Source organism: Dermochelys coriacea, chromosome 26, assembly GCF_009764565.3.
Source record: "Dermochelys coriacea isolate rDerCor1 chromosome 26, rDerCor1.pri.v4, whole genome shotgun sequence".
Classification (NCBI taxonomy): domain Eukaryota; kingdom Metazoa; phylum Chordata; order Testudines; family Dermochelyidae; genus Dermochelys; species Dermochelys coriacea.
In genome coordinates, this window is record NC_050093.1 from 7,741,376 (window position 1) to 7,768,123 (window position 26,748).

General features: G+C 40.9%; 1 protein-coding gene across 1 annotated transcript in view; it reads right to left on the bottom strand.

Moving 5' to 3' along the window:
- Window positions 1-9,822: 9,822 nt before the first annotated feature.
- The window catches only part of EBF2 (EBF transcription factor 2), a 174,058-nt gene continuing 157,132 nt past the window's right edge, over window positions 9,823-26,748 (bottom strand). Inside the window, 2 exon segments of the mRNA XM_038384671.2 lie at window positions 9,823-10,016; window positions 23,790-23,957. Coding sequence (XP_038240599.1) covers window positions 9,985-10,016; window positions 23,790-23,957 — 200 coding nt within the window. The 3' untranslated portion in view covers window positions 9,823-9,984.

Sequence of the window (26,748 nt, forward strand, 5' to 3'; positions counted from 1 at the left end):
ATGAATGGGTGAAATTCTATGACCTGTGTCGTACAGGAGGTCAAACCAGATTAATTTACAGTAGTCCCTTTTGGACTTAAAAATGTATGAAAGAGCAGGTGCTGGCAGCCACTAGAAAAACACATGACTAAAGCTGGATGAAAAATTGGACAGGTTTCCATCGAGAGAAGGAGTTTTGTAGAAACGGACCCGTTCTATGGGAATGTGTTGATTTGTTTTGTTTCTAGAAGGTAAAAATGTTTTGTTTCAGTTTTATCATTTGGATTAATTTAATTTTGACTCTCTTCTATTAAAATACTATCTACATAAATATAACAAAATTAAAAGTCAAAACGGACAGAATGAAAATCATAAAGCTGAAATGAAATGTGTTACCTTATCAAAACAATAACAGTTCACCATGATCAACACAAAATGGGTCAACGGTTCCCAACTGAAAGTGTTTGGAACTTTCATTTTATGGGAAATTTTAACATTCCAGCTTTTCATTCTGATTTTAATTAATCTTTTTTAAATGCTGGTCTTTCCCAGAGAACAGAAATCCCAGTTCCCAGCTTTCCACATGACTACATGCACTAAGGTTTGATCATATATTCACTGAAGTCCATGACAAAGCTCTTATTGACATGAATGGGACAGGAACAATACCAGTTGCACGTGTGTTAATTTTATTCCAGCCTAATTAGTGTCACCTTTTGCCATTGTGTAGCCCAATTATTAAGGAAAAGAGTTTGTTTTGTTTTTAAAGTTTTAACTTTGAGGTGATAGGATGTTTGATTCTCTCTGAAATTCCCAACTCCCTACAGTCTTCAGAATGGCACTGACCTCATCCCACTCTATTGTGGGTTTTTGCCTTTTGCCAGCAATCAACTTTGGGAACTCTGCCTACTCTAGCTAATCTTGTTGCTGTATATTTTCCTCCCAGCCACATAATGTACATAGCTGCATGTTTCTGTCCCACAACAGTGGATCATGCACAATTTATTGGTTAGGTTGGAACAGCGTCCAAAAATAATCCAGCTGTTTGTGCCCAGGCGGGGTTGCAGTAATCATTGATGATATTCATAAAAATAAGAGTATGTGATGAGTGCACCTACTTACTGTGCTATAAAAAATGACAGCTGATTACTAAGTACATTAAATGGAAATAATAAATGAAGTCGCCAACTCATGTATTGACAACAGGAAAGGAACTGACAATGGATCATGATTAATACTGGCAATAAGGTAGGTTGATTTTTGTGTTACGCATGTGGCTGCATTTTCTTGTGAAGGATAGATAGTTTAGCAGAAGCACAGAGAGAACCAAGAAACCTGATAAGACAGACACCATCCTTGGATTGCCTCTCTGGGACAGAATTTTGGTGCAGTCTGTTTCGGAGGAGGAAGTGTAGGGTTACTCACTTCCCCTTGTCTATGTTGATGTTTGTTAGACACTGTCTATGTTTCATGGCTGCTCCGTCTGCACCCTCTTGTATGGCCACCAGCTGTCTGTTTAATCCAGTCCCGCAAGCAGAGTTAATGAGACATTCCTACTTATGTAACCTGGTGTGATTAGAGCCTCAGATCTTTGCACCTCAGCAGCTGCGTGTTGTCATTGAGATAAATATTTTAACTGCTCTGTCAATTCCCTAGTCCCTGCGTAAGTGGCTGAAAGAGAGGCTACTGTTTCACTATGTATTAAAGTGAAATTCAAGTTCTGACAAAACAAATGCCTAAAAACAACTTATAAGGAGGTGGGTGAGGAGGGAGGAAGGGGTGAGCTTGTTGCGGCTGATCAGTGGTTGATAGAATTTAGTTTTCCATAGGGCCTTTCCTGTGCGAGGTATTTCAGAGATTTACAATGTTCTGGTTGCCCGGACACGGGCCAAGTAGCAGATGATTGAGTTCTCAACAATATCGTGTGCACAATTACAATACAATAATCGGTGAAGTGTCAGTGTGCTTGGTGCTGTACAAAATGCAAAAATGACAATGGTCTTGAGCTCACGTGTGAAATAGGATCCCATCTTATTTTTCACAGAGAAAATATTAGTCAGCTGAGAGAGCGGGCCAGTGACTGGAACAGGAGACTCTCATCAGGACTCCTGGTTGTCTTCCTGCCACTGTCCCCCTTAACCAATGTGGACCAGTCACTTAATCTCTGTGTATGCCTCAGTTTCCCCCAGAGACGACAACTGAGAACAGGGCCCTGCTGTGTTAGATGCTGTACCGGTGTGTACCGAGAGACAGACCCTGCCCTGAAGATGTTACAATCTAAATAGATAAGACAGACAAAGGGTGGAAGGGCAGAGAGAAGCTTGGAGTGGGGAAGTGACTTGCCTAAGGTCGTACAGCAGGCCAGCTGCAGAGCGGGGTATAGAACTCGGGGGATTCAGGAGGTCTACCCATTAAATCATGTTTCCTTGGGGTGTCTTCAGGATTCATTAATGAGTTTGTAAAGTGCTTTAAGATTCCTTTAATGATGCTCTGTAGAGAACCGCAGGATATTACATGATTTGAAAAAATTGGCTAACGGACACTTAAAGTCCCTACTGTGGTGATGGGTTAATATTTTCAAAAATGCTAAGGACTCTTGACATTCACCGGTATGTCCACCAATGAGAGGCAGAAGGGAATTCTGTTTGTTTAGCCAAAGGTTGGTAAATCTTGTCCCCCATTTATGAGAGGGAAAATGTTACAGACCTAGGACCAGCCCTATGCATGGTGCTGCAGTCATACAAGAAGTCCAGATCCCCAGTGCAAACAGCTTAATACAAAACACGGATGAAGGATGGGGGAGAAAGATTGCATTGGGAAAGCAACATGACTGACCAGGCTGCCTGTGTGTTCCAAGGCTTTGATTTAACACTGAATGTGAGCTAAATTTTAAGGGCTATGAGGCAAAGCATGATAGAATTGGGGGAGGGAGGCTTGAATTCTCAAGAGGTTAAGGGAGTTAGGAGTCTGGCTGTTGGGCACCTAACTCCATTAGGCACCTTTGAAAATCCCAACAAGAATGCATAATGGAGGAAGTGCATTTAGAGGACAGATTTGGCCATTTGTAGGCCATTATGCCATTTGTAAGCATAGGGAGTCATTGCTAAATCTCGCACTGAGTTGGGGGAGAGGGGCGGAGGTAAAGGGCATTGGAAGACACATTGACTTGGCATAACGTAGATTTAGACCCTGATGGGGAGGACCCAAATCCAAGGTGAGAATGAGTCGTTTGACTTGGTTCGAGTTGGCTCACTTGGATGCACCTTGTGGTGGACTCCAGAAGGGCATGTGGTCAGGGAAGGTTGTGTTAGCTGCAGTGTGGCAGGCAGAGGGATCTGTCTGAGCTGGTCTTGTTTTCGAAGGCAGTTTCGCCTTCTGCAATATGGGTCAAGAAAATGCGTATCAATCCTGCTTTTGAGACGAGGCAAGTTTGTTATAACTGTGTTGTTCTGAACCCACTTAAAAAACAATAAAAACCAAACCAAAATCAGCTAACAGATTATTTTCCAGTGTAGACTGGGATTTGTAACACAGAGCACACACACGCCCTCTACTGCGTGGCTATGTTAGTGTGTGGTTGACTCAACATACGTTTTGTGTGTGCATGTAACATTAAAGTCAGGAGTTAATCATTTTTCTAAAACTGACTATCTGAGATTTCCATCCATTTCTCCCCTCCCCACAGCATTTTATTTGGAATATGCTCTGACTCAGGTGGGGGGTTTCTAAAGGTCAGGCTGATAACATATCACAAGTGCACAGTGTACTTGTACATCAATAATTTCTCAAATGAGATTACAAATTGGTAGCACAGTGTAGCGAATTTCCAGGCTTTCTGCACCATCACAATGAGCTCTCCCCCCTTGCATCTAAAAACTAGGTCACTGGCATAGACTAGGAATCCCTTTCAAACTAAATGTGTAATTATATCCCTAGAAGTCTTTGCTTACCGTCACATTCCAGCAGCCTATATTTAAAAAAAAAAAGTGTCAAGCCTAATCTTAAATATTCTGGGCCAGATCCTCAGCTGGTGTAAATTGATGTAGCTCGACCCATGACAAGTTGATGGGTTCTTCGCTTTGACCGTTGGGGTTATGTGTGTGTTAACAAGGACGCACAGCTATTGTTTCTGTTCCTTGAACGAATGATTGAAAAATGCATTTCCCACTGTCAGTTTTTGGATGACACTTGCAGAGGTTGCAACACTTTCATATTCATATGTCTGTCTCTGTGTATAAATATAATGTCTGAACACTCACCAGTGCCAGATTCTGTCTTGAACTAGAGCTTGTCTACAAACTTCTGCCAAAACTCTGTGTGAGGGGAAATGGCTTTTTCCTCTCCTAAGTGAAAAAGTTTGCAAAAAAAAAAAATCATTCAAAACTTTCTGATTTTGTTTTGACAAAAACACTGAAAAATGTTCAGTTTTTGTAAGCCAATTCCCCTCCCCCCTCCCCCAAAACGAGATATGCCATCTTCAAATTTTGTTTTTTTTGATTGGGCGGGGGGAAGAGGAATTGAACAGGAGGTTTCAAAAGACCCTCCTCCCTTCACATTTCTTTTTCAAAATTTCTCATAAGAAACAACTAGTTTGTTTGTTTGTTTGTTACTAGCTACCTCCATGGGTTACCCAGACCTTGATCTAGAGGCATAAGGGTAAGAAAGTGTTGCATGCCTCCATACTTCCTCTCAGGAGCAGTTGGGTGGGAATGGTTAGGGCCAAGATTCTTCCTTTCAACCCACTTGCTGGTCATCACAGCTGAGCTGGTGCAGAGAGTCTGGTCGTTTATTATTGATAAGGCCAGCAGCAGCAAATTAATATGCACATAATGAAGCAAGAGGGAATAGGGACTCAAAGTCTGAGTCGTAATGTTTCCTGGGCTCCTGCAGCTGAGGGGAGAACCCTTCCTCAGGGTTCTACCTAAAGACACAGAGTAGCCCACATGACCATGGGCCATATCAAATAAAATGACCCATCAGTCTCATCAAACTAGAGTCAGCACTTTTATTTTTAATGGAAAAATGTTGATTTTTCCCCCATTTTATTAGCTCTAGTCAATATCTTGCCGCTTGCCAAAAGGACAAGAGAAAACAAACAAAAACCCTCTATGCCTCTAACTGAAATCTGTCCTTTAATAGATAATCATTAAAACCCTATCCAGCTTCTGGGAAATGAGTTTTCATTTGTAGATCTCTAGGGTTCGTCAAATATTTGAATGTTTTGAAGTTTGACCCCTCTCCTCCAATAAAAGGAAATATAACCCTATTTTTAAGACAGCGCCAATAAATGTGAAGGCTAGAAGTGGTCATTACGGTCATGTAGTCTGCCAAAGATTTCTGCATCTAGCCCAAAACTTGGGGTTGAACTTTTCTTTTAGAAAAACTTCTAGTATTGATTTAAAGACTTCACATGATGGCAAATTTCCCACCTCCCTTGGTAACCTGTTGTAATAGTCAATTACATGTGCTGTTTAAAAAGGAGCATCTTACTACCACAGAAATACCTAGATAAATCCACAAATATAAGAAATACATAATAAAGGCTATTGGACGTTCAGAAACTTTCAGACCATTCTTTTTACAGTACAAAAATTTTATTTTTTTTGTTAGGATAATTTAAAGTTTAAAACTGAAGTAGACATATTCATTTTACAAACAAGATATTCTTCAATAAGTAGGACCATTAAAAACAGTAAACAAAAAGAAGCTATCTTTACAAAAAGCTCTGTGCATAGCAACTTCATACGGTATATAATAACTGACAAAGCAAAAAAAAAAAATACAAAATAAATGAACTATACAATTGGGAGAAATTATTTTACAAAAGGGAGAGAACGGTCTTTTAAAACCATGCATATTGAAAATGTGCAAAGAAATAGGGAGAATAAAGATGCTATAACAAGATAAATAATGAAATAAAACATACTCTTTCAAAGTTATGATAAAATTTGTAACTACCTATCGCAACACTTGTCTTTCTAGTGTCAAAAAGGAAACTTGGTAGAGAATTCTTAAACAGCAATGACTAAAAAAAGGACTGATTAGTTTATTCCTTTTTTAAAAAAAAAATCCTTACACACATTTACACTAATTTTTTTTACTTTTTGCCACTGCCAAAGTCCTTGTTTCGTAATCAAGGATTTCTGGTTGGTTTTTATTTACACATGTTTTTCCACATAAAGCTGCCAACAAGTTGAACAAGATGCTTTCTACGCATGAGCAAAATTCATATTCTAAATCACGGCTATGTTAATTACATACTTTTGGTCAGCTCAAATCAAGCTAAAATGTCGTTTTGTTCACTCTGTGGGCAGCTACATTCATATTTCTCTTTCTCTAGGTACTTGAGAGTGTCTTCTAGCGGGGTTGTCTTTCGGTCTAAATTGTACTCCTGACTTTCCAAGTAGATGGTGACTAGCAAATAGAGTAAATCAAAATAACTTTTTTTTTAAATGCCACAGGAATTTTGAAAATTTTAGAAGTGTTTCAGAATACTGTTTTTCTTTTTCTCTTTTCAAAATTGGCAGGATTTTTTTCAATATGTCTAAGATGACCAATCAAAAAAGCACATTTTGAACAATTAACAGGCTAGTATTTTCATGAAATGTTTCCAATGAAAAGTTTTGAGCAACAGATGAAATTATTTAATTAAAAAATTTCAATAGCTCTAACTAGCAAGCAGCTGCTTCCCAGCATATGGTCTAGAAATCCATATCCAGGATTTTCTTTGTGCACAGAAGTTACAAGACTGGCTCCATCTCCTTTTGACAGTGGAGATACCAATGTTAGAAGGTAACGAAAGGGAATCATTGGAGAGGCAAAAACAGGGACACGCATCTTTACGCACTTTATGGAGCAAATGGACAGCTTCAGTGGCAAAGAATGGAAAAAATGAGACACTTCAGCCTTTATGGGAGAGGCCCAGAATGACAGGTGGACAGTGAGGGGTGAAAAATACCCCAGTGAGTTTCGTCCATCTCTTGGCAACGTAGGGCCTGATTCACTGAAGTCAATGGGGGTCTTGACTCCAGTTCTTATAGCCCTCAATGAAAATTTTCTGTATAGACAAGGGAGCCTCAAACATGAATTTGTAGGCTTCTAGTCTCATTATGATACTGAAATCTCTGAGTACATAAAAATTATTAGATTATTTGTGCTATAAAACAGTCACCAGGCTAGTCAGATTGAGGGTGAATTTATAATATTACAGACTTTCACTCTAGACTCCTTACCACGTAAGGTCCTTTCACCTTTGTCTGCAGGTTTCAAGAAGAGTCACCTGTTCACTCCCAGATGGTGCTAAGGGCGCACAAAGGATCTGCAGAGGCATTTATTCTCACAACCACAATTAATGGTAGGTTATCTTATTTTACCTTCTCTGGAATTCAGACATTTTATCTAGTCTAACTAGAAGACTTTGGTTAACTCCATATTTATGATTCTGCTCGTGGAACACCAAATATCCCCAAGTAATTCTCCTCTGCAGGGTACACTTAATTGCCACGTATGCTGCTCTTTAAATTGGGGTGTTGATTTTAAAAGCAAATAAAACCCTTTTCAAAGTGGATTTCGTGCCAGTGAAAAAAGCACCTAATTGATCATCTATCAAACAGCCACAGCACGGTCAGCAGCAACACAAGCCTCTCCCTTGCCAGCCTCCCAGTTCTATCCCGCAGGGATCATTTGAGTTTCCTGGGCCTCTCTGCTGAGCTGGGAGCTAATTAAGAGCCAGATCCTGCAAACAGTTAGGCACATAGAGTAAAATTTCTCTCATAAGCCCTGATCCTGCACTACACGCCATGAAGACAGAGCCTCGAGCGGGATCAACTCTGGTGCAGTGCAATGCAAAATCAGAACTGTAACTAATCCATCCCATTGACTCCATTGGGATTGTTTACATGACTAAAGTTACCCAGGTGTCTGCTTGTAAGGATATGGTCCTATGATGCTGGTTCTTGAGATGGAAACACCTGTCCACTAGAGACTAGACTAAGATCTATGAAGTCAGGGGACACAGCAGCTTTCAGTCACAAATAACCTGGGCTAGATTTGAGGCTTTATAGCCTATTACTAATCCACTCCCAAAATAGAAATATACATTAGCTCAGCAGTGCCAAAGTGTCATGAATGTTGACTCACTCCCCTTCTACCATATTAAATGATCACAGAATAAACTAATAATTTACTCACCCATCAAACACAATGACTCTACTTGGCGAATGGGCAAATCAAATTTTGGGCGTTGCTTTATCTTAAGGGTACATTTGTAAATAGTTAAATACGTTCTCAATAGATGTAATAAGAATGTTCCAACCATACCTAGTGTGTGTGTTAAAGACACTCCTAAGAAGAGCTGGTTGACAACTTTTCGATGAAAAATGGCTCTTCAACTAAATGGAAATTTTCTTGACAGTTTTCATTTTTCATCAGGAAACCAAAAAAATTCTCATTGGTGTGGCTTTTCCCCCTCCCCATGTGCTTCCTTCTTTTTTCCATTTGGAAACAGAAAATGGAAAACGAAACAAGTAAAATTTTTTTGTTTCTTCGTTGAAATGCTGAAGATTTTGAACCAAACAAATTTGGCGGGTTTTTTCCCCATTAAAAATACTTAGTATTGTTTGACTACAACTAGCTCTAGTTATAAGAACATCAGTGGAAGATGGCATAAATAACCTATTGGATTGCACAACAATTGAATGACCCTTTACTGAAATGTATTAATCATTAAATACATTAAAGATTATGAAGCATTTTCCGATTTACTGATGAAAAGTGCTATAACAGAGTTAGGTGGTATTATTCATTATTGTTATTACATAACCCTTTATGACTGCACCCTTAATATAAAATGTAATCCTATTTTGTAAGTCTGCCATAACTTCGTAGAAAACAATCATTTAGAGAACCTTTCCGATCCCCGTACTGTTCATGTGAAAATTTGAAAAACAAACACATCATCACATGAAAACCTGATTTGTTCAAACACTTAGAAGCCATTCGTTTACCAATAGGGTCTTTGAAACTAACCACCTTACCCCAGTACCTGAAAATCTTAAGTGAAGCAAAAGATGGAGAAGGAGGGAAAAGATGTGGATAAAATGCTTACATTAACTACTGGCTTATATATATCCTGTAATGCGTATAAAAGTTTGTGATGAGTTAATCAGAAAGAATCCTATACATCCTTGCACATGGTTCAACAGAGGGCGAGGGAGAGAAGAGAAGAGCAACGGCAACAATAATAGTATGTCTCAAACTTGTCACTACATTTTTGCATCTTTTTTTTTTCTTCATTGTACAACAGGAGGAAAAAGTCCAAAAAAGGTCTTAATTGCTACCTCTACATACAATAAGTTACAAGTTTATTTAAATAATTGTAAAACATCTTACATTTTTTTAAGGAGGTTAACCTATAAGTAAACACACACATACACCAAAAGTTCCATCATTCATGTCAGTTTGTCCTAGAAATTCTTCCATGCTGGTACCCTGTTTTGTTGTCTGTTAGTTTTTTCTGCATAAACTAAATTGGTATCTGAAAGGCTCCATAGAAAATAGAAACTTCAACTTTTTTTCTCCTACAAAGTAAAACAAATAGTATCCAAAATATCAAGCTTGAATCATTTGCCAACTTTTTTTTTCCTTTTCGTATTTTACAAACGTTAGGAAGGTTTCATGTCCGTCAAAAAAGACCTTGCGTTTCTGACCCCATCGTGCCAACTGCTGTCCATCCTGGCTCTTGGCTGATTCTTTGTTTGCAATGTTTTAGGAGTTGACATGGCTACATAAGAAACACGGTACACGTAAAAGATCCAGATTCCTATCTTGTCTGATTTGTAGCAGTTGTTCCTTTTATTTTTTCCGGGCGTGGCTTTCCCCCAAAAAAGAGCTTGTAGTGCTTTTTTTTTTTTTTTTTTTTTTTTAGTGGTCCATCACAATAAGTAGTTTTGTGCTGTAAAAGAAAAATGAGAAACAAAAAAAAAAAAAGGAAAAAGTCCTCTTCTTTTACATCGGGGGAACGACAAGACCAGTCATGGCTGAAAATGAAGATTGACAAGGTTGAAACTTTGGCGGCTCTTTTATGAATGCAGAATAGTGAGCCACTCCTTAATAGAGAAATTGACAGGTGAGCCACTTCCTCTCCCGCCTGTGATCAAATATCCCCATGGCAACTATCTGTGGAAAAGTAATACTAGGCAAGTTTATTAGTCATAGAGTTTAAGGCCAGGAGGGACCACCAGATCATCTTGTCTGACCTCCTGTGTATCACAGGCCGCCAACCCCACCCAGCACCCGCCCACTAAACCCAACAACTGAAATTAGACCAAAGTATTACAGCCCACAGGCGACTAAACTATTATGTGTTATAGGTAGAGAATAGGAGGAACTGGGGTGCACCAGTGTCCAGGGCCTGCCCTGACCCTTCAGCTTCTTTTAATGCCAGTTAGCAGCTTGAAAAGAAGCGCTAGCATTATGTGACCCAACCAGCTTGTCATAAGCAGTGAATGAACCACTCCTTGAGAATAAATTCCTCCAAAAGTTCTTGCCCTCTGATGCTGTTGGTTGGCTAAATGAAGTGAGTTGGTGGCTTCAGCATGGTGCCCAGCTTGAGATGCCTTCAAATGGCCTGATTTTCATAGGGTGGGTGCTCAGCCAAAATCACGAATCACTTCTCAAAATGTAGGCTCAGGTGTCAAAACATACCATGACCACCAGATCCCTGGGTGAGCGGTCACAGCAGAGTGGCCGAAGATGGACGACGCATGAAAACAACCCCGCTTCCAGCCTCCTAGAGGTGGCCCCTCCAGAACGGGGGTCACGCATGGTAATAGGGCAACTTGGGAGAAGCTCGCACTGCCACTTCCCATCCTGTTTTCCTTCTGTGCACAAGTTACAAGGTTTTGTCTCCAGAGCTGTTAATCCAGCTCCTTTCCTCTCCACTCCATTCAATATAACTTTCCCATCTCCCCCTAAACCCTAGTGAGGCAGAGAATGCATTCTCATCTCTTGACTTCATACAGCACTAATTCAAAATAAGTAATTAAACTGCTTACTTTTTTTTAAAAAAAACAAACAAACAAGATTTCCTTTTAAGGGTGCCTAGTCTGATGATGATGCTTAGCAATGAATACTGGTTTATTGCGATGGAGGTCATCCATCGTTGTTAGAGTTTTATACTGCTGCCCATCACCATAGTATCTCTAAAACCAGTAGCAATGTCCTTAGCAGAGTTCATGTAATGTATCCGATGAACTGCGCTGTAGCTCACGAAAGCTTATGCTCAAATAAATTTGTTAGTCTCTAAGGTGCCACCAGTCCTCCTGTTCTTTTTGCGAATACAGACTAACACGGCTGCTACTCTGAAACATGTAATGTCTGGCACTTCTCTCTTTCTGGGGGTCAAAACTCGGCTTGGGTCCTCCATTCTTCTTCCCCCACACCCCACCTTCAAATTTCTCACTTGCAGAAGTGGTTAGGCTGTGACTGGGCAGTGGTAACATGGATTCAAATGGGAGATGTGCACCTGAAGCACTTACAGGATCTGGGCCTAGGGCTGCATTTCCCAATTCATCTGAGAGTGACCAGAACTGGATTTTGTCCATTTAGCTTCAGCAGAAATTAAACACCAGCCTCTCTTTCTCTTAGTTTACCCCCTTTGTCTGAATCGCTGTAGTTTACCGGGCACATTCGCAGAACACTGGACACATGTAAACTATTTACTAGTCACTCTCACTGGCTTTAATTGAAGCTGTATCTTTCCTAACAGACAACCGGAACGTTTTAAGCTGCCAGGAATTGGTACTGTTCCCAAAGGCTTTGTTGGGTAAGTTTTTTTGTTTTGTTTGGTTGTTTGTTTGTTTTTGTTTATATATATTTAAAACAAAAGCTAGTGGGTCATGTTTTCCAGAGGGCCTTGTTTCAGTGTAAAGCCCTAATTCTACAAAGATTTATGCCCATTGAAATCAGTCAGATTATTCAGGTACTTAAAGTCCTGTCTTTGCAGAGCCTTGAATTTCACCCTTATGTTTGTGTTAAAATAAATTGCAGGAATAGGGTAAGATCTTCAGATGGCATAACTACATTGACTTTAAGCAGCTGGAGATCCGGCCCACAATTGGGATCATTTAGCATTATATATAAATAAATGTTTTTGTGTTCAGAAATGATGAGGAATAAAGCTACCCTGCAATTTTAGACAGAGACGGAAAGAGAGAGTGAAACTGATCAGTCTAGATTAATTGTCGCTGCTGAGTGAAATCTTTTTCTTTAAAAAGAAAAAAAAAAAATTGGCTAAGAATTCCTTGTTTGCAGTGCTGTTGTAGCCATCTTGGTCCCAGGATATTAATGAGACAAGGTGGGTGAGATGGTATCTTTTACTGGACCAACTTCTGTTGGTAAGAGAGACAAGCTTTCTAGCTACACAGAATTCTTCTGGTCTGGGAAAGGTACTCTGGGTATGTCTACACTTAAACCACTACTGCACCGCTGTAGCGCTTAAGGGCTTGTCTACGCAGCTCAGCTCCACCACTGCAGCTGTAGCGCTTCAGTGTAGACCCTACTTACGCCAAGGGGAGGGGATCTCCTGTCAGTGCAGGTAATCCACCTCCCTGACCTAGCGCCGTCTACATTGGGAGTTGGGTTGATTTTAACTACATTGGTCAGGCATGTGAATTTTTCACACCCTTGAGCAAGGTAGCTATGCTTGCTGTAAATTCCTAGTGTTGACCAGCCCTCAGTGTGTCCCAGCTAAATACAAGGTGGAAAGGTTTGGTTAGCATAAGCAATTAACAAACATTCTAAGAGACCATTCAAGGTGAAATGGCCCGTTAACACCTCTGTGGTCATAGGACCAAAAAACCGGGGAAGATAGTGGATTATAGATTGTTGTAATAAGCCATAAATCCAGCATCTTCAGCTATGGGGCTAAAAATCATCTGTTATTTTTCGTAAGTTATGAATTTAAGGTCCCAGGCTCTTTTTTGTTTTTTTTTTTGGTTTTTTTGGAAGGTGTTGTGCAGGTTTCCTTTGAGGACGAGGACTGAGAGGTCACATGTGGAGCAATCATTTTGTGAAAAGTGTTCACTCATAGGCGATAGGGTGTTTTTGCCTTTCCATCATTTTTTTCTGTGAGCTCACATGAGAGCGCCGCGATTGTCTGGTTTCAACCACGTAGCTGTGACTGGGGCATTTAATGCAATAGATGTGGTCCTCCATGTATTGTGATCGGCATCTAGGGTGACCAGATGTCCCGATTTTTATAGGGACAGTCCCGATGTTTCGGTTTTTTTTCTTATTTCGGCTTCTATTACCCCCCACCCCCATTCCAATTTTTCACATTTGCTGTCTGGTCACCCTATAGGCATCTGTAGTGCCTATGGATCCAAAAGTTGGTTCAATAAAAGACATGATGTCTCCCATCTTGTGTGTCTCTCAGAATTCCTTAGCATTTTTCATGCAAGGATCTTAAAAGCATTTACAAAAATGCAAGTCATGTAGGTAGGTATTCTTATTCCTACATTACAGTGAGGGAGACCAAGCCATGAAGTGACCATTTCTGTTAATGTCTATGATGTGTTAAGGTGCTTCCCACCCCAAAAAAAGGTGGTGTGATCCTTGTTCTATGGGCTGCCGAAGGATGGTTAGTGCCACAGCTTGAAACAGACTCCAGACAGTGCGCTTTCCTGTGCATTAACAAGTCTATTCTTCTCCTCCTTCCGTATAGAAAAAAAACACAGTTGGGGTATGTCTACATACACAAGTGGCACTGGCTGAACTAATGTAAGAGTTGCTGTAGACAAAGCTTCGCTGGTTTAATTAAATCAGTTTAACATTTAAACTGATGCAAGTTTGGGTGTGAACCAGGCCCTGGATTCTTTTTAAGGTGGGAGAGTTGTCAGAATAATTATTTTGACAAAATTCATTATTGCTTTAATTTAAAAAAAAAGAGGCTGTACAGTCCAGAGCATTAGGCTAATATTTTTACTGATACAAAGGGCAGTGATACCAATTAAACTCATTTCTCCGAGTGCTGGGCAGAGCTCTAATCACCCCTGACACTTCCATCTGAATATTGCACCTCCAGCTGTTCCTGTGGCAATGAGTAAGTAGATTTACGAATATTTTCTCTCCACACACCTCATGTGCACACACTTCTTTCCACAGCTCATGTAAACTGCTTGGATCTGCTGCTTTCTCCTCTGCCCCACCCTCTTCCCCCCACTTCCCTTTGGGGCTGTGCTGTCAAAAGCCTATTTCCCAGCCTGTACCACTTTTTATTGAATGTTTGCGAGGTTTGGATTAAGGTCTTACACTGCTAGCAAAGCTGTAATTATTTTTGCCTGTATTACTATATATTGAATCGATGTAACTTTTCAATAAAAGGTGGTTCAATGCAGGACCCTCCCTGATGGGCTGGGAATATAGAAAGCAGAGTCGTCATCCCAGAGGGTTTTTTTTTCTTGGAGGGAAATGGAAAAAGAATTAGAGATGAGCCTGATTGTATTAGCCTTGACAGCTTGCAATTATCAACTGAAACACTTGATTAAAATTGTCACAAAGTTGGAGAATTTTTATACATATATCAAGCACCAAGAATACCCAGATGCTATGGTGATAGGCTTCTTCAGTGTGTGTAATTTAATAATAACAATAGACACTACACAGCAATGGACCCTTTAAATTTCTCCCTGCCTTGAAGGGAAAAGAACTCGGTGTTACTCATGGAATTCACCTAGGAGGCTAGGAAGAATTTTAAAGATGTAGGGTGTTTATAGTAATGTAACCTCACATGCAGCGAACCAGATTTTCAAAAACAACTGGTGATTTTTAGATGGCCAACTTGAAACCCCTTTAAAGGGGCGGGTGCTCAGCCCTTTCTGAAAAACTGACCCCCTGTAAGGTATATCAAGTTAGGCACCCACAATCTCTAGACATCTGAAAGTAAGTGTGTGTGTGTGTGTGTGTGTGTGTGTGTGTGTGTGTGTGTGTGTGTAGAGTCATGTCTACAGAGACCCCATTTTATAGGCATGGTATTTCAGAAGTGCTAAGCACTCAGTTAACTCAATGAGAGTTATCAGTGCTCATCACCTATAAAAATCAGAGGCAAGGGGGACAAGACCTGGGGCGTGTTTGGGATGCTGTTGAGTAGGGGCAGGTGAATGGAGGGCAAAGAGAGGCTGGGGACCTTGACAAGTTGCCCAGGCAACTTTAATTCTGGCATGTCTTAATTTTTGGGTGCTTGATTGTGCAACTTCAACCTTCTTTCAATGTAGTTTTTTGGATGTAATATGTACATTTACTCTTATTTAAATATGAAACACTTCTTTTTACACCCCTGCCCCAGCTTTTTTGCAGTTACCATGGTAACTTTTTGACAAGGCTGCCTGGCCAATGTAAGAAGATTCACCAAAGCCTGACCTAAGCAGTCCAAGGTCTAACAAGTTCTTAGATGTCTCCCTTTTCCCTTTACCAGCACCCTACGCCACTACCTCTTTGTTTCCCTCTAGCAAAGGCCTGGTCTTTCACTTATTCCCAAACCTGAGGGTTATATTCTATTTTCTTTTGCATCCTAGCTATGAAACCACAAAAGCTGTAATTTAAATATGATTAGGGTTGATATTTTTCAAAGATGTCCTGAATTAGAATTAAACAAATGTGGTGACAATGAAGTTACTGGTTTGGGGAAAGAAGTCAAACATGTTTGTCAAATTAAAATGTCTGGCTTAATTATTGAAAGAAAAATGGAATTGATTTTTGCAATTACGCTTAGATTCGCCTGGAACAAGTAGACATGCATCATCGGTTGCCTTTTCCATCATGTTGCTTTGTGGGAGCGAGAGGAAGGTAGCTTCCATTTCAACAGTGGATGGCTATTCAGAGTGGCAAGCTACAGCACTTCCCCAAGGAAGACTAAGAATTAAAGTCAGTTGTTGGCTTACATGCTGATAAGAGGGTTTAACCCTAAAACTATTGGGCCTTGTTTTTGTGGGCAGACCACAGTTCCAGTGGATGTCAATGGGAGCTGCAGCATCTCTGAAAATCGGGCCCATTGGCTCTTAATAGACCTGGCTGAAATTTTTCATTCAAAACTTTTTTTTAAGGCAATTTTCAGGGTTTTTGGGTGTAAGATTTTTCCAGTTTTTCATCTCAACCAAATATTTTGAGGGTTTTCCTCCTTGTGTCATAGAAGGAAAGCTGTCTAGGGTTTTACTTTTTCAAAACACCTTCAACTTTGCCAAAGAAAACGAAATGCTGTTGCTTTGTAACTGCCATTTGAATGGTTTCAGAGTAGCAACAGTGTTAGTCTGTATTCGCAAAAAGAAAAGGAGTACTTGTGGCACCTTAGAGACTAACAAATTTATTAGAGCCTAAGCTTTCGTGTGCTACAGCTCACTTCATCACGAAAGCTTAGGCTCTAATAAATTTGTTAGTCTCTAAGGTGCCCCAAGTACTCTTTTTCTTTTTGGCATTTGAATGCAGCTCCTAATCCTCTGCTGTAACAAAAGGAGCAGCATAGCCTCTCACTTGCATACGGTAAAAGTTGTGTGGGGATTAAGCCCCGACTGGGCAAATTGTGTAAGTACTTGATGGCAGCGCTGGGGGCTATGTGGAGAACGTGCTATGATCTGAGGGCAGGATGTTGACTAGAATGAGGATAATGCAAGATGTGGCCCTGTTGGCTTCTGTTTGTCCAGCGTGTGTCAGAGATATGTGGCACTGCCTTCTAGCGAAACACAGCATTAACTCCTGAACATGAGGGTGGGTTTATGGTAGTTTCACATGGACAAGGGTTGAGCGGGAGGGGGGGTGGAAATAACATTTCTCTGTATATTGGCAGAGTCCAGACTCTATTTGACAGGGCCTCCATGGCTGAATGTAGCGCAGAAAGCCTGCACTTGATCAGCTGTGGCCTCACTAATGGGTTTCAGTCTAAAAACAGAGAGCTTGCTCTGGCTGCCAGGAATACAGATGGGAAGATGGATGGCGAATGCTAAGTTTAAGTCTCTGTGTTAAAACCATGAAGATGTTTGTATTAAATTGAAATGTGGGTTTATTTGTTTTTGCTTTTTTATAAAAACAATTGTGCCCCATTTAATTCTCTCCCTCCTTTAATTGCTGCAGGCTGCCTTGTATAACTAATCAAGTGATGGGGCTAGAAGAAGGGGACCGCATGGAACACCAATGAGTTACACCAGCTGCTGCTCTGTAATAGGCATTAGAATGCAGAGGTTAAGGTAGGAAAGCATTATGAATTACAATGTGCACAGTCTCCCTGCCAGCTGAGGCAGGGTGGTGCAGCATGGGAGATGTAGTTCAACTGGGGAGCATGAGGCACTGTGATGGCATTTCCAAATGGAAAATGGCCAAAATGTTTATATTGTGGGGGTGTCGTGGTTTTTCAAAATGAAGCTGAAATTTTCCCTGGAAAGCAGACGCTGTTTTGGAAAAATGTCAAACCCCAATTTTCCATGATAGCGGTTTTGAAGGCAAAGTTTTGACCCTCTCTAGTTAGGTGGGTTAGCTCAAACCTGAGGATCTCACCCTGACCAGCTAACACATTTGTAAACAGCTCTGTCTTTGTCTACACTAGCTGCTAAGTGGTGTTTTAAATCACCACCCGTTTTCCCAGGTTTCAGAGTAGCAGCCGTGTTAGTCTGTATTCGCAAAAAGAAAAGGAGTACTTGTGGCACCTTAGAGACTAACAAATTTATTAGAGCATAAGCTTTCGTGAGCTACAGCTCACTTCATCGGATGCATTTGGTGGAAAAATTTGGTTTTTTCCACCAAATGCATCCGATGAAGTGAGCTGTAGCTCACGAAAGCTTATGCTCTAATAAATTTGTTAGTCTCTAAGGTGCCACAAGTACTCCTTTTCGTTTTCCCAGATTAGACAAGCCCCTGGAGTTCTAAGGGAAGAAGGAGAAATAAATTAACTTGGCTTGTCTACATAGAAATCTGCACCAGATGAATAAAGGTGGGGGTTTGTTTTTTAAATCAAGTTTGTTAAACTAGTGCAAAAAGCTGCCTGGACACTCTTACTGCAGTTGAAGAAAAGCTGAACTGCAATAAGCCTAAAGCAATTAGGAATGACCTTCTACTGAACCACTCTTAAGAGTGTCCACACCAGGATTTGCATCAGTTTAACAAAACCGGTGCAAAGGTGGGTGTAGATTAGGTCTCGGTTCCTGATCTTTCCTCTTCTGCAGCCACTCAGGACTTGACACTAGAACTTGTCTTTTTGGGACCTGTCATTCTCTTGACCAGGTCAGGCGATGAGGGGGAGAATTTAGGGTTGGTAAAGACTAGCTTTTGCTCGTGAACCCCAAGTAGCCTCCCCATCCAGCCCTAAGAAAGTGACTGGTCTTTTAGGGTATGTCTACGCTACAATTGGAAGGTGTGACTGCAGCACATGTACGCACACCTCACCTAGCTAGCCAGCACTGCTCTGGCTGAAGCGTTGGTATCACCCCTCCTGATTGGCGTGTAGACACACCTTTACAGGTGAGCCCTTCCTGCCCTCTCCCTCTTTATGGTGTGTGATGAATAGGGCCTGAAAGATGTTTCCCATTAAAAATAGAATAAACCTGTTTGTATTTTACACTAGAAATGGAGGTCTGGTCTTTCTCCTGGATGATTGTAAGACACCTGGAGAACTAGTGAAATTGACCATCTCAGAGAGTGAAACTGAGCACCAGTAAAAGGAGGAGGAATCTTTTTATGAAGACTGTTTTAAAACTTGTAAGTGTTAGCTAATGGCTAAACAGCCCTTGGGAGAAAAGACCCCTTTGTTAAGATCCCCTGTGTTCTGAAGTGTGATTTTCCCAATACTTCCCTCTACAACCAAGAAGCTGGGGAAAAATACTGGCAGCCCTCTATATTTCAAATGTAAATAACATGCAGAAAAACTGCATTTTTGAGCAAAAAACAAAACAAAACAAAAAATCTTTCCTTATGATGGTTGGAGAGCCTGAACTGAGAACAAAAACCCCATTTAAAAAAAAAATCCTTTGCCGGTAACCTGTAACATGCTGAAGGCGTTGTCCACGCTCAGGATTAAGTCAGCCAGAGGTGTATTATTGATGTGTATGTTGTGGTGGTCTCTAGAAGCCTCTGTGTTAGACACTGCGCAAACAAAGAGTTTACAATCTGTGTAGCTGCATCACTGCTGAGCCCCCAGGACAAACCTGGAAAAGGATGGGGAATCAGGGGACTTTATTTCTGTTCCCAGCTCTGCAACCCTGAACAAGTCTCTTCAAACGGGGATCAACCCCAATGGGTGGCCTTTGGGACTCTCCGCAGCTTTGCTGATGATTGAGTTGGGGATATTCCAAAGCGTAGACAAGACTTGAATGCCCTTTAGATTGGCTAGGGTCCTGTGGGTTAACTGAACCATGGACCTTGTGAGGGTTGCCTCCTGTTCCTTGAATTATTTTTCTATTAAAATGTCCTGAGCTGGCCAATAGAAATCGAGGCAGTCAGTGTTCCAGCAGTTTCCAATTTACTTGCTTTCCTATCAGCTGCCTTACATCTGCGATGAGATGATTAAGCATAGTGTACTCATCGTGCCATCTCATGTCACGTCACGTTACATCTTCCCTATGCCGTTTTTAAACTGGCTTGACGTATGACATGAAATCAGCATGCAATTTTTCAGCGCAGGCTCGCCTGCTATCAATCTGGACTGTGTCTAGAATTGGATGGTGATCAGGATGGACTGCTGCTTGTTCCACCCCATCATGTCCTGTTATATAATGGGAATGTATAGCAGATGGAAAGATGTAAGCAGGAACACATGGCACAGGATGGGGTTATCCGAGGGTATCCCCGCATGACTTGGGTGCATTGGCTCTCAGCTTTGTGTTGTACAAAAGGCACGTGGGATTGCTATCTAACCTCACTCCTTAAGGTAGAGGCATGCTTTCTAAAACAATACTTTGTCCTCTCTAGCAGCTTCCATCTGAAGAGGGCAAGGGGATTCTGGCAAAAATTTCCCACCATTGCGAACACTGCTCTAAACTCCACCAGTGACAGGACGTCCAGATTCTCAAAGGCATTTAGCCGACAGGTAAGGTGGAGTTGCACTAGTGGCTGCATTACAAACACTAAGGCTTTGTCTACACAGGGAAGTTAATTGCGATTAAGATAGGGTGTGAATTTAAAGCGCAGTAGCTATTCCTGACTAACTTCTGATGTGGACACTCTAGTTCTGAAAAAAGAACATGCACGCAGAGAGTTAATCAGGAATAGCTCCTGTATAGGCACGCCCTACATTAACTTTCACAAAAAGCCTTGTGAGGGATGTAAGTATTATCCCCATTTTACAGATGGGGAAACTGAGATGGATACAAGGTCAAATAATTTGCCCAATATTGGAGCTGGGAATAGAACCTACATCTAACTCTTTGGCCTGTGCTTTCCTTGCTAGGCTATAGACTATATCTCCATGAGCCTGATCCAAAATCGATTGAAGTTGCTCTTGGAAACAATGCCGTTGATTACAAAGTGGGTTAGATCAGGCTTTACTAAGAGCATTGCTATGCTACAGTACAATGTACATTTTTAGAACATGTGTTAACCGGTGGATGTGAACCCAACATCTTAAGAGTTCAACTTGCCCTGTCTACACTAGGGCTTTAGAATGCATTAAACATTTTTGCGAATGTGTTTTTAAAAGATACCTTTTAACCTAGTGTAGACCAGCCCTAAAATAATGTTGACAAAGGAGCCCTGCCTCTGGGGAACTTGTGTTTTGGAAAGGATCCAGACCCATGGCCTAATGAACATTCCCACAGTGTTGACAGTCCCGAAAAGTCAACAGGAGGGTCCCAATGAGGCTCCTTAAATGGCATTACTGTGCAAGGGATTAGAAATCTGCATTGCAGCATAGCCAGAGGGCTGGTCTATATGCAATTTTTAGTACTAGTTTCACTGTAGTGATGTAAAACCCTTATAAATTAAAGTATACTAAAGATATATATATAGTGGTAGACAGGCACCTTTCTAAAACTGCACCCACACTAAAAGCTGAATCGTTTTTAAATAGTTAAATTGATACAAAAACTGTGTCTAGACCAGGCAGCCAGCCTAAGGATCCTGGCTGTGAGCAACTAACAACTCATTGCTGGATGAAGGTGAGAGGTAGCTTTTCTACCCTTCTTTGAAAATTAAAATGCTTCTTGAGGTTAGTATTTACAGTATTGCCTACAGGGACCTCGTGCCAGGCATTGTATGTACACATAGTGAGGGCTTTTCTAAACGTAAAAGGTGTACTGCTGTAACTGTAGCTACACTCCCATGGTGTAGATCCAGTTGTATTGGTATAAAGATGTTTTTTCCCCTTAGTTCCCCACACTGGGACTTGTACAAAAAGTGCATGGAGACCCCCATGAGAGAGAGAGAGAGAGTTCCAATCCCAAATGCTTCTGGTCACGCGTTCCAGTAAGGTTCCACGGATGAAGGGCTAATAGATGGAACAGACATTGAGCAACATGAGTTATGGATGGATATAAGCAATCTGTTGAACGAACAATTGATTTAACTATTTAAAAATGGAACTTTAATATGAAGTGTAACCGAGCGTCCAGTCTAAATAGACGAGACAAACAGGGTACGTCTAGACTAGGAAAAAATGTGTTGTAAAAATTGAGTTAGCTACTTTGAGGCAGCCTGGGGTGGACCCCTACTAGCTTAATACAGCTGTAAGAGGTCAGAACCTAGTGCAGATGCAAAGTGGTGTTGGCTATCTTGAGATAGTTGATTTGTTTTATATACTTTTCTTTCCTTTGGCTGACATAGCTACAAAGGGTGAGTGGAACAATCACTGTTTTGAGTAGCTTACAACATGTTAGGGGACTTCCTAAAATGAGGCCTTGTCTCTACACAAGTTGGAGCAGTTTACCAAAGGGCTTGTGTAGTCCCACTTCAAACAGGACGACGTCAACGTGAACCTGGTACCTTTTAATTCTACATGGAGCTGTTAGGGTGTAACACGATCTATAATTCACACCCCTGCAGTCTTCACTGCACTACGGTGTAGACAAGCCCTAAGGCCTTTTAAAAACAGATTTTGCTAAAACTGGTTCCAACATGTGTTGTTGCAGTTAAGCTGTAGTCTATGGGGAACAGGTTCAAAGTAAATTAAAATAAAAATGTCTACATAAGGGTCTGGACCAATTTAAATTCACATCCTAAATTAAACCAGTGCAACTTGCTTGTGTAGAGAAGCCATACATCTGTTCAAAAACTGATGTAGATATTGCTATATCAATTTAAGAGTGACTTAAATTGCTATGAGGCACTCAAACTGGTTTAAGACATCCGCACACTGATCTTAAATGGGTATAACTTCTATGTAGACAAAGCCTTATTTACCTACAGTTCAAGTATTTCCTTCAAATCCTTTTACCCTCTTTTAAACTGATTGGGAGAGAAGTAACTTATCTGTATTCTTTTCTCCCTCTTCATGAAATGTACTTAACTCTTTGTGTTTATCTGAAGACACAGCCAACATTCAGGATATCTCACTGAAACTAACTTGCTTCATAGGGACCTGTATTAAAGGCATGAAGTCTCTCAGGTAAGTGGCTTTTTTTTTTTTTAAACAGCTACATCACGCTTTTATAAGTTAGCTTTTAAAAATATAATTATTTTTGTCCGTCGCACATATGGGGGTGTTTTTTTTTTTTTTATAAAATAAGGAAATTTATGTGCACTCCCTGTGGCCTAGATAGGGATTAATAATGCACCCCAACAGGTGTGTTTTGTATGGCTCATTTTGGAATTACCACTGACTCTTGGCATGGCTGAAGTCCCAGAGCTGTGTTTTCTAGGGTATCACTAATGAATCCTGAAGGAGCCAGATCCCTTCACAGGACCTATAATTTTTTTTTATGACGAGTTGGAGTGTATGTGTGTGCCTCATGTCTCCCCAACAGCCTGTTGAGAAAGGAATGTAGGACAGCTTTCCATTCTTATCTCAATGTTCACATTTGTTTTGCAGATCACCTTTAAAAAGGCTGTAAATGCACCGTAGGGCTCAATTCCCTCTATGAGCCTAAATCCTGCAGCAAGTTTAAGAAACTGGCTGCTTCCTATAGAGCTGTGGATTAGCACTGTGGGCAGATTTAAATGTCCTTGAAGGTCAGGGAGAAGACCTCCTTTTCAAAAGACCTGGTATTTAAATACAATTAGGGCATATCTACATTTGAAGTGAAGACGCTCTATGCTGACGGGAGAGACTTCTACTGTGCACAGGAGCGCTTATGTCACTCGGGGGGGTGGAATATTCACCCCCTTGAGTGACATAAATTAGACCGACATAGGCTCTGTCTATGCTACTACTTAAGTGAGCCAGATCCTCACCTGGTGTGAGTCAAGCATAGCTCCATTGAAATCAAGGTCACTTTTTTGAAGTCTATAGTGCTATCTACATGTTCTATTTAGATTTCGAAAAAATAGTTAAAGAGTGGGGCGAGAAGAGAAATCCCATCCATAAGCTCTAGGTGTCCTTCGCCTAGTTTAAAAATAAATTGAAAATGCAGCAGTTTAAGATACTGCATTACAAAACCCCTGTGATGGGGGGAAAAAAGCTAGTGAATTTCTCATAGTGCAGAAGGACCTGGGTGCCACATGCTGAGTTTATCTGTAGCACTTTCTTTTGAGATGTTGAGAATCTTTTTTGTACATAAACACAAGTCAGATCCTGAGCTCCTGTAAATCCGCATAGCTCCCTAGAATTCACCGTGCTCATTCCAGCCCTATATGGTATTGCTACACCTGTGCAGGCTGAAAATCAATTTTAAATTGCTTACCTCTAAACCCATTTCCATTGCCACTAGAGCAGGCAGGGGAGGGAGATCCTTGGGGTCTGATGACAGGGGCAAAGGCACTCTTCTGTTTGACAGCAGGAAAGACTGAGGAGGAGAATGGAAGAATGGAAGAAGCGCTGGAAGAGCCAACTGTTGGACTTGAAGACATTACTGCAAAATAAGAGGTGATCTTCTTCAGCAATGGAATTGATAAGAGACTAGGTAAAATTGCATTGCAATACATTGTTTTCCCACCTTGATTCAGTTGAGTGAGTATAAAAATAATATTAATAAGAAGCTGTTCCTATCACAAATAGCCAACCATGCTCAGCTGATACGTATGTCTCAAGCAGATGCAGTTTTATTTATTATTACTGCTTTCATGCAACTCGTATCCCAAAATTCTTTAAACGCAGTTTTTCTAAGGTAAAATTAAATATAAGCATGGGGAATAATATTTTCAGGAGAGAGCTGAAAAAATGACAGAGCGATAGCCCAGAACTGTTAATATGAAGGAGCTAGAGAGGGTAATGCTCTTTTTTACTCATGGGTTGTATGAAACAAAAGAGGATCTGGTGCTAGAGAAGTTGATGGGTTACGGCCAGTCAAATAATGGTAACGATATCCCCTCCCCAAAATGGAAAGTTTTAAATCTAAATGCAGTTTCTAGCAACCAAAATGAAATGAAACCTATTTGGGTTTTTAGTTTTCCCCAATGGAAGAGGAGAACAAAAATACATACGTCTGAAAAATTTTCATTAAAAAAAAAATAGCTGATTTGGCCAGAAACCCCTCTCCCACTCTAAAAAAGCCCTGCAACATTATTTTAACCCTGGAAGTGTGAAACAGCTGTATGTTTGCCATTAAGAAATAAACAATATGCACAATAAAGCAACCTGTTAATCCAAACTGCATTTCAAAGTATGAGGCAAGGGATAAACTCAGTCTGTGTGGACTGAGGTTTGTATGAACCCAAAGAACTCAGACCTTAACAGAGTGGTAGTCTAAAGTCATTGCAGCAAAATGGTGTGGGGGCCAATTCTGTTCTCACTGACTTGACTTAACAGGGAGCAGGCTCTGTCTCCACCTGAACATTATGCATATTACTTTTAAACTTAAATCACTGCTCTAGCAGCAATGACATTATTTTCAAGTGCCCAAAAACTGTGATGGATTCAAAGATTTCAGGGCCTGAATGGATCATCTCGTCTGACCTGCATTTCACCCATTGTGCTATAAGAAAAAATGCTTTGCACTTAGAGAGATACTTTCAGCCAGAATGCTCAAAGCGCTTTACAGGGTCTGGGTAAGCCTCACTCCGTCACTGTGGGGTAGGACACATTGTCTTCATTTTTACAGATGGAAATTGAAGCCCAGCAATGGGAAGTGACAGGAAAAGTCAGTAGCAGAGCCAGAAGTGGGGTCTGCCTCCCAGACCTCTCCTCTCTAACCCTGTGTCATAGCTCAAGTTTAAAATGAGACTCTGTCTCAGTTACTGCTAATTCTATTCGTTTATTGTTTTCATGGGGATTAAGTGACTTTAAATGCATCTTTTACAAGTAATTCAGCGTGGATTATGTGATGATATCAGTAGAGCTGCAGCTTGGCAAAGACCAACATGAAGCAAAGGCCCTCTTCCCTTCACACAAGACCCTGCTCACAAATTCACAGCTGGAATTTACTCTGCATCTATTCTTCTTAGAGAAGAGAACATTTGCTTTAGTTAAGGGGTCTGTCAGCATTTCATTATAAACGCCTATTGTCAGGGGTTTATAATTCAGCCGTAAAATTCTCTCTCTCTCCCTGAGCTGAAACTTGGCATGGAGAGCGCAGCCAGGAAGTGAAGGCTGTATGTAAAAATTTGAAAAACATCTGTTTGGCCATTTTGAAACTCTACCAGCATAAAAACAATAGAAGAGGCAAGTTTCAGATGTGTGTGTGCACAGAGGAGAGGTTCACTGGTGTAATTAAACCGAGAACCCTTCCATTTGATATTGCAAACCATTAGCGAATGCAGACTTGTGTTTTTTGTTTTGTTTTTTTTAATACCAGGTCAATTATTAATTCCCAGTTGTGCAGCTCCTTATACAGAGTTCTGGGATGACTGTCTGGAATGGTACATTTATAGTCTCAGGTTGGGGCCATCCTGTGCAATAGATTTCCCCCCCCACCAAAAAAATCAAACGTAGCACTAGTTTTAACAGACCTGGAGCCTGAAGTCCTCCTTTTATAGAGGGATGTTTATTACAGAGACTATGGCAATGGTAGTAGAAGCCACAATCCTCTAAGGCAAGAGGGGTAGTTTAGCTTTCACAGCCCATTCAAGAGGGAGGAAGGCTTGGATTGTTAAAGTTGCCCACAGGAGTTTAACTCCAATCTATGTCTACGCTGCAATCACGGGGTGTGATTGCAGCTCAAGGAAACATATCCAAGCTTACTTGGATAGTGGAGCAGTGAAGCTGCAGAACTGTGCACTTCAGGACTATACAAGTCCACCTGGGATGCTGGCTACAGTGCTTGCTGCCTCAGCTTCACTGCTCAGGTATCTGAGGTAGGCAAATTAAAGCTCAGGGCTTGCGCTAGGGGCTGTAGCCGGAGGCACCATGCTGCTGTGGCACTTGCTTATTTTTTTTTTTACTCTGTTGATTGACCTGGGGGCACCAAAATGTTTTCTGCCCTGGAGGGTAAAAAAGCTAGGGCCATTCCTGTTACAGCTAGCTTGGATATGTCTACATGAACTGCAATCACACCCCGCAGTGAAGACATACCCTTAATGTGATTTGGGTGAATAATACGCTGTAGGCTCCTTTCAGAGTCCCAGAGGGTCCAGAAATGACTCCAAAAGCCTAACCCATCTAATAAAAACTCAAGATGGTTGTAAAACACCTGTTAGTTATGGAGCAGGGATAAAACCATTGACATGTGATCCTTTTCTATTACATTGTATCAGATGTATTTATAA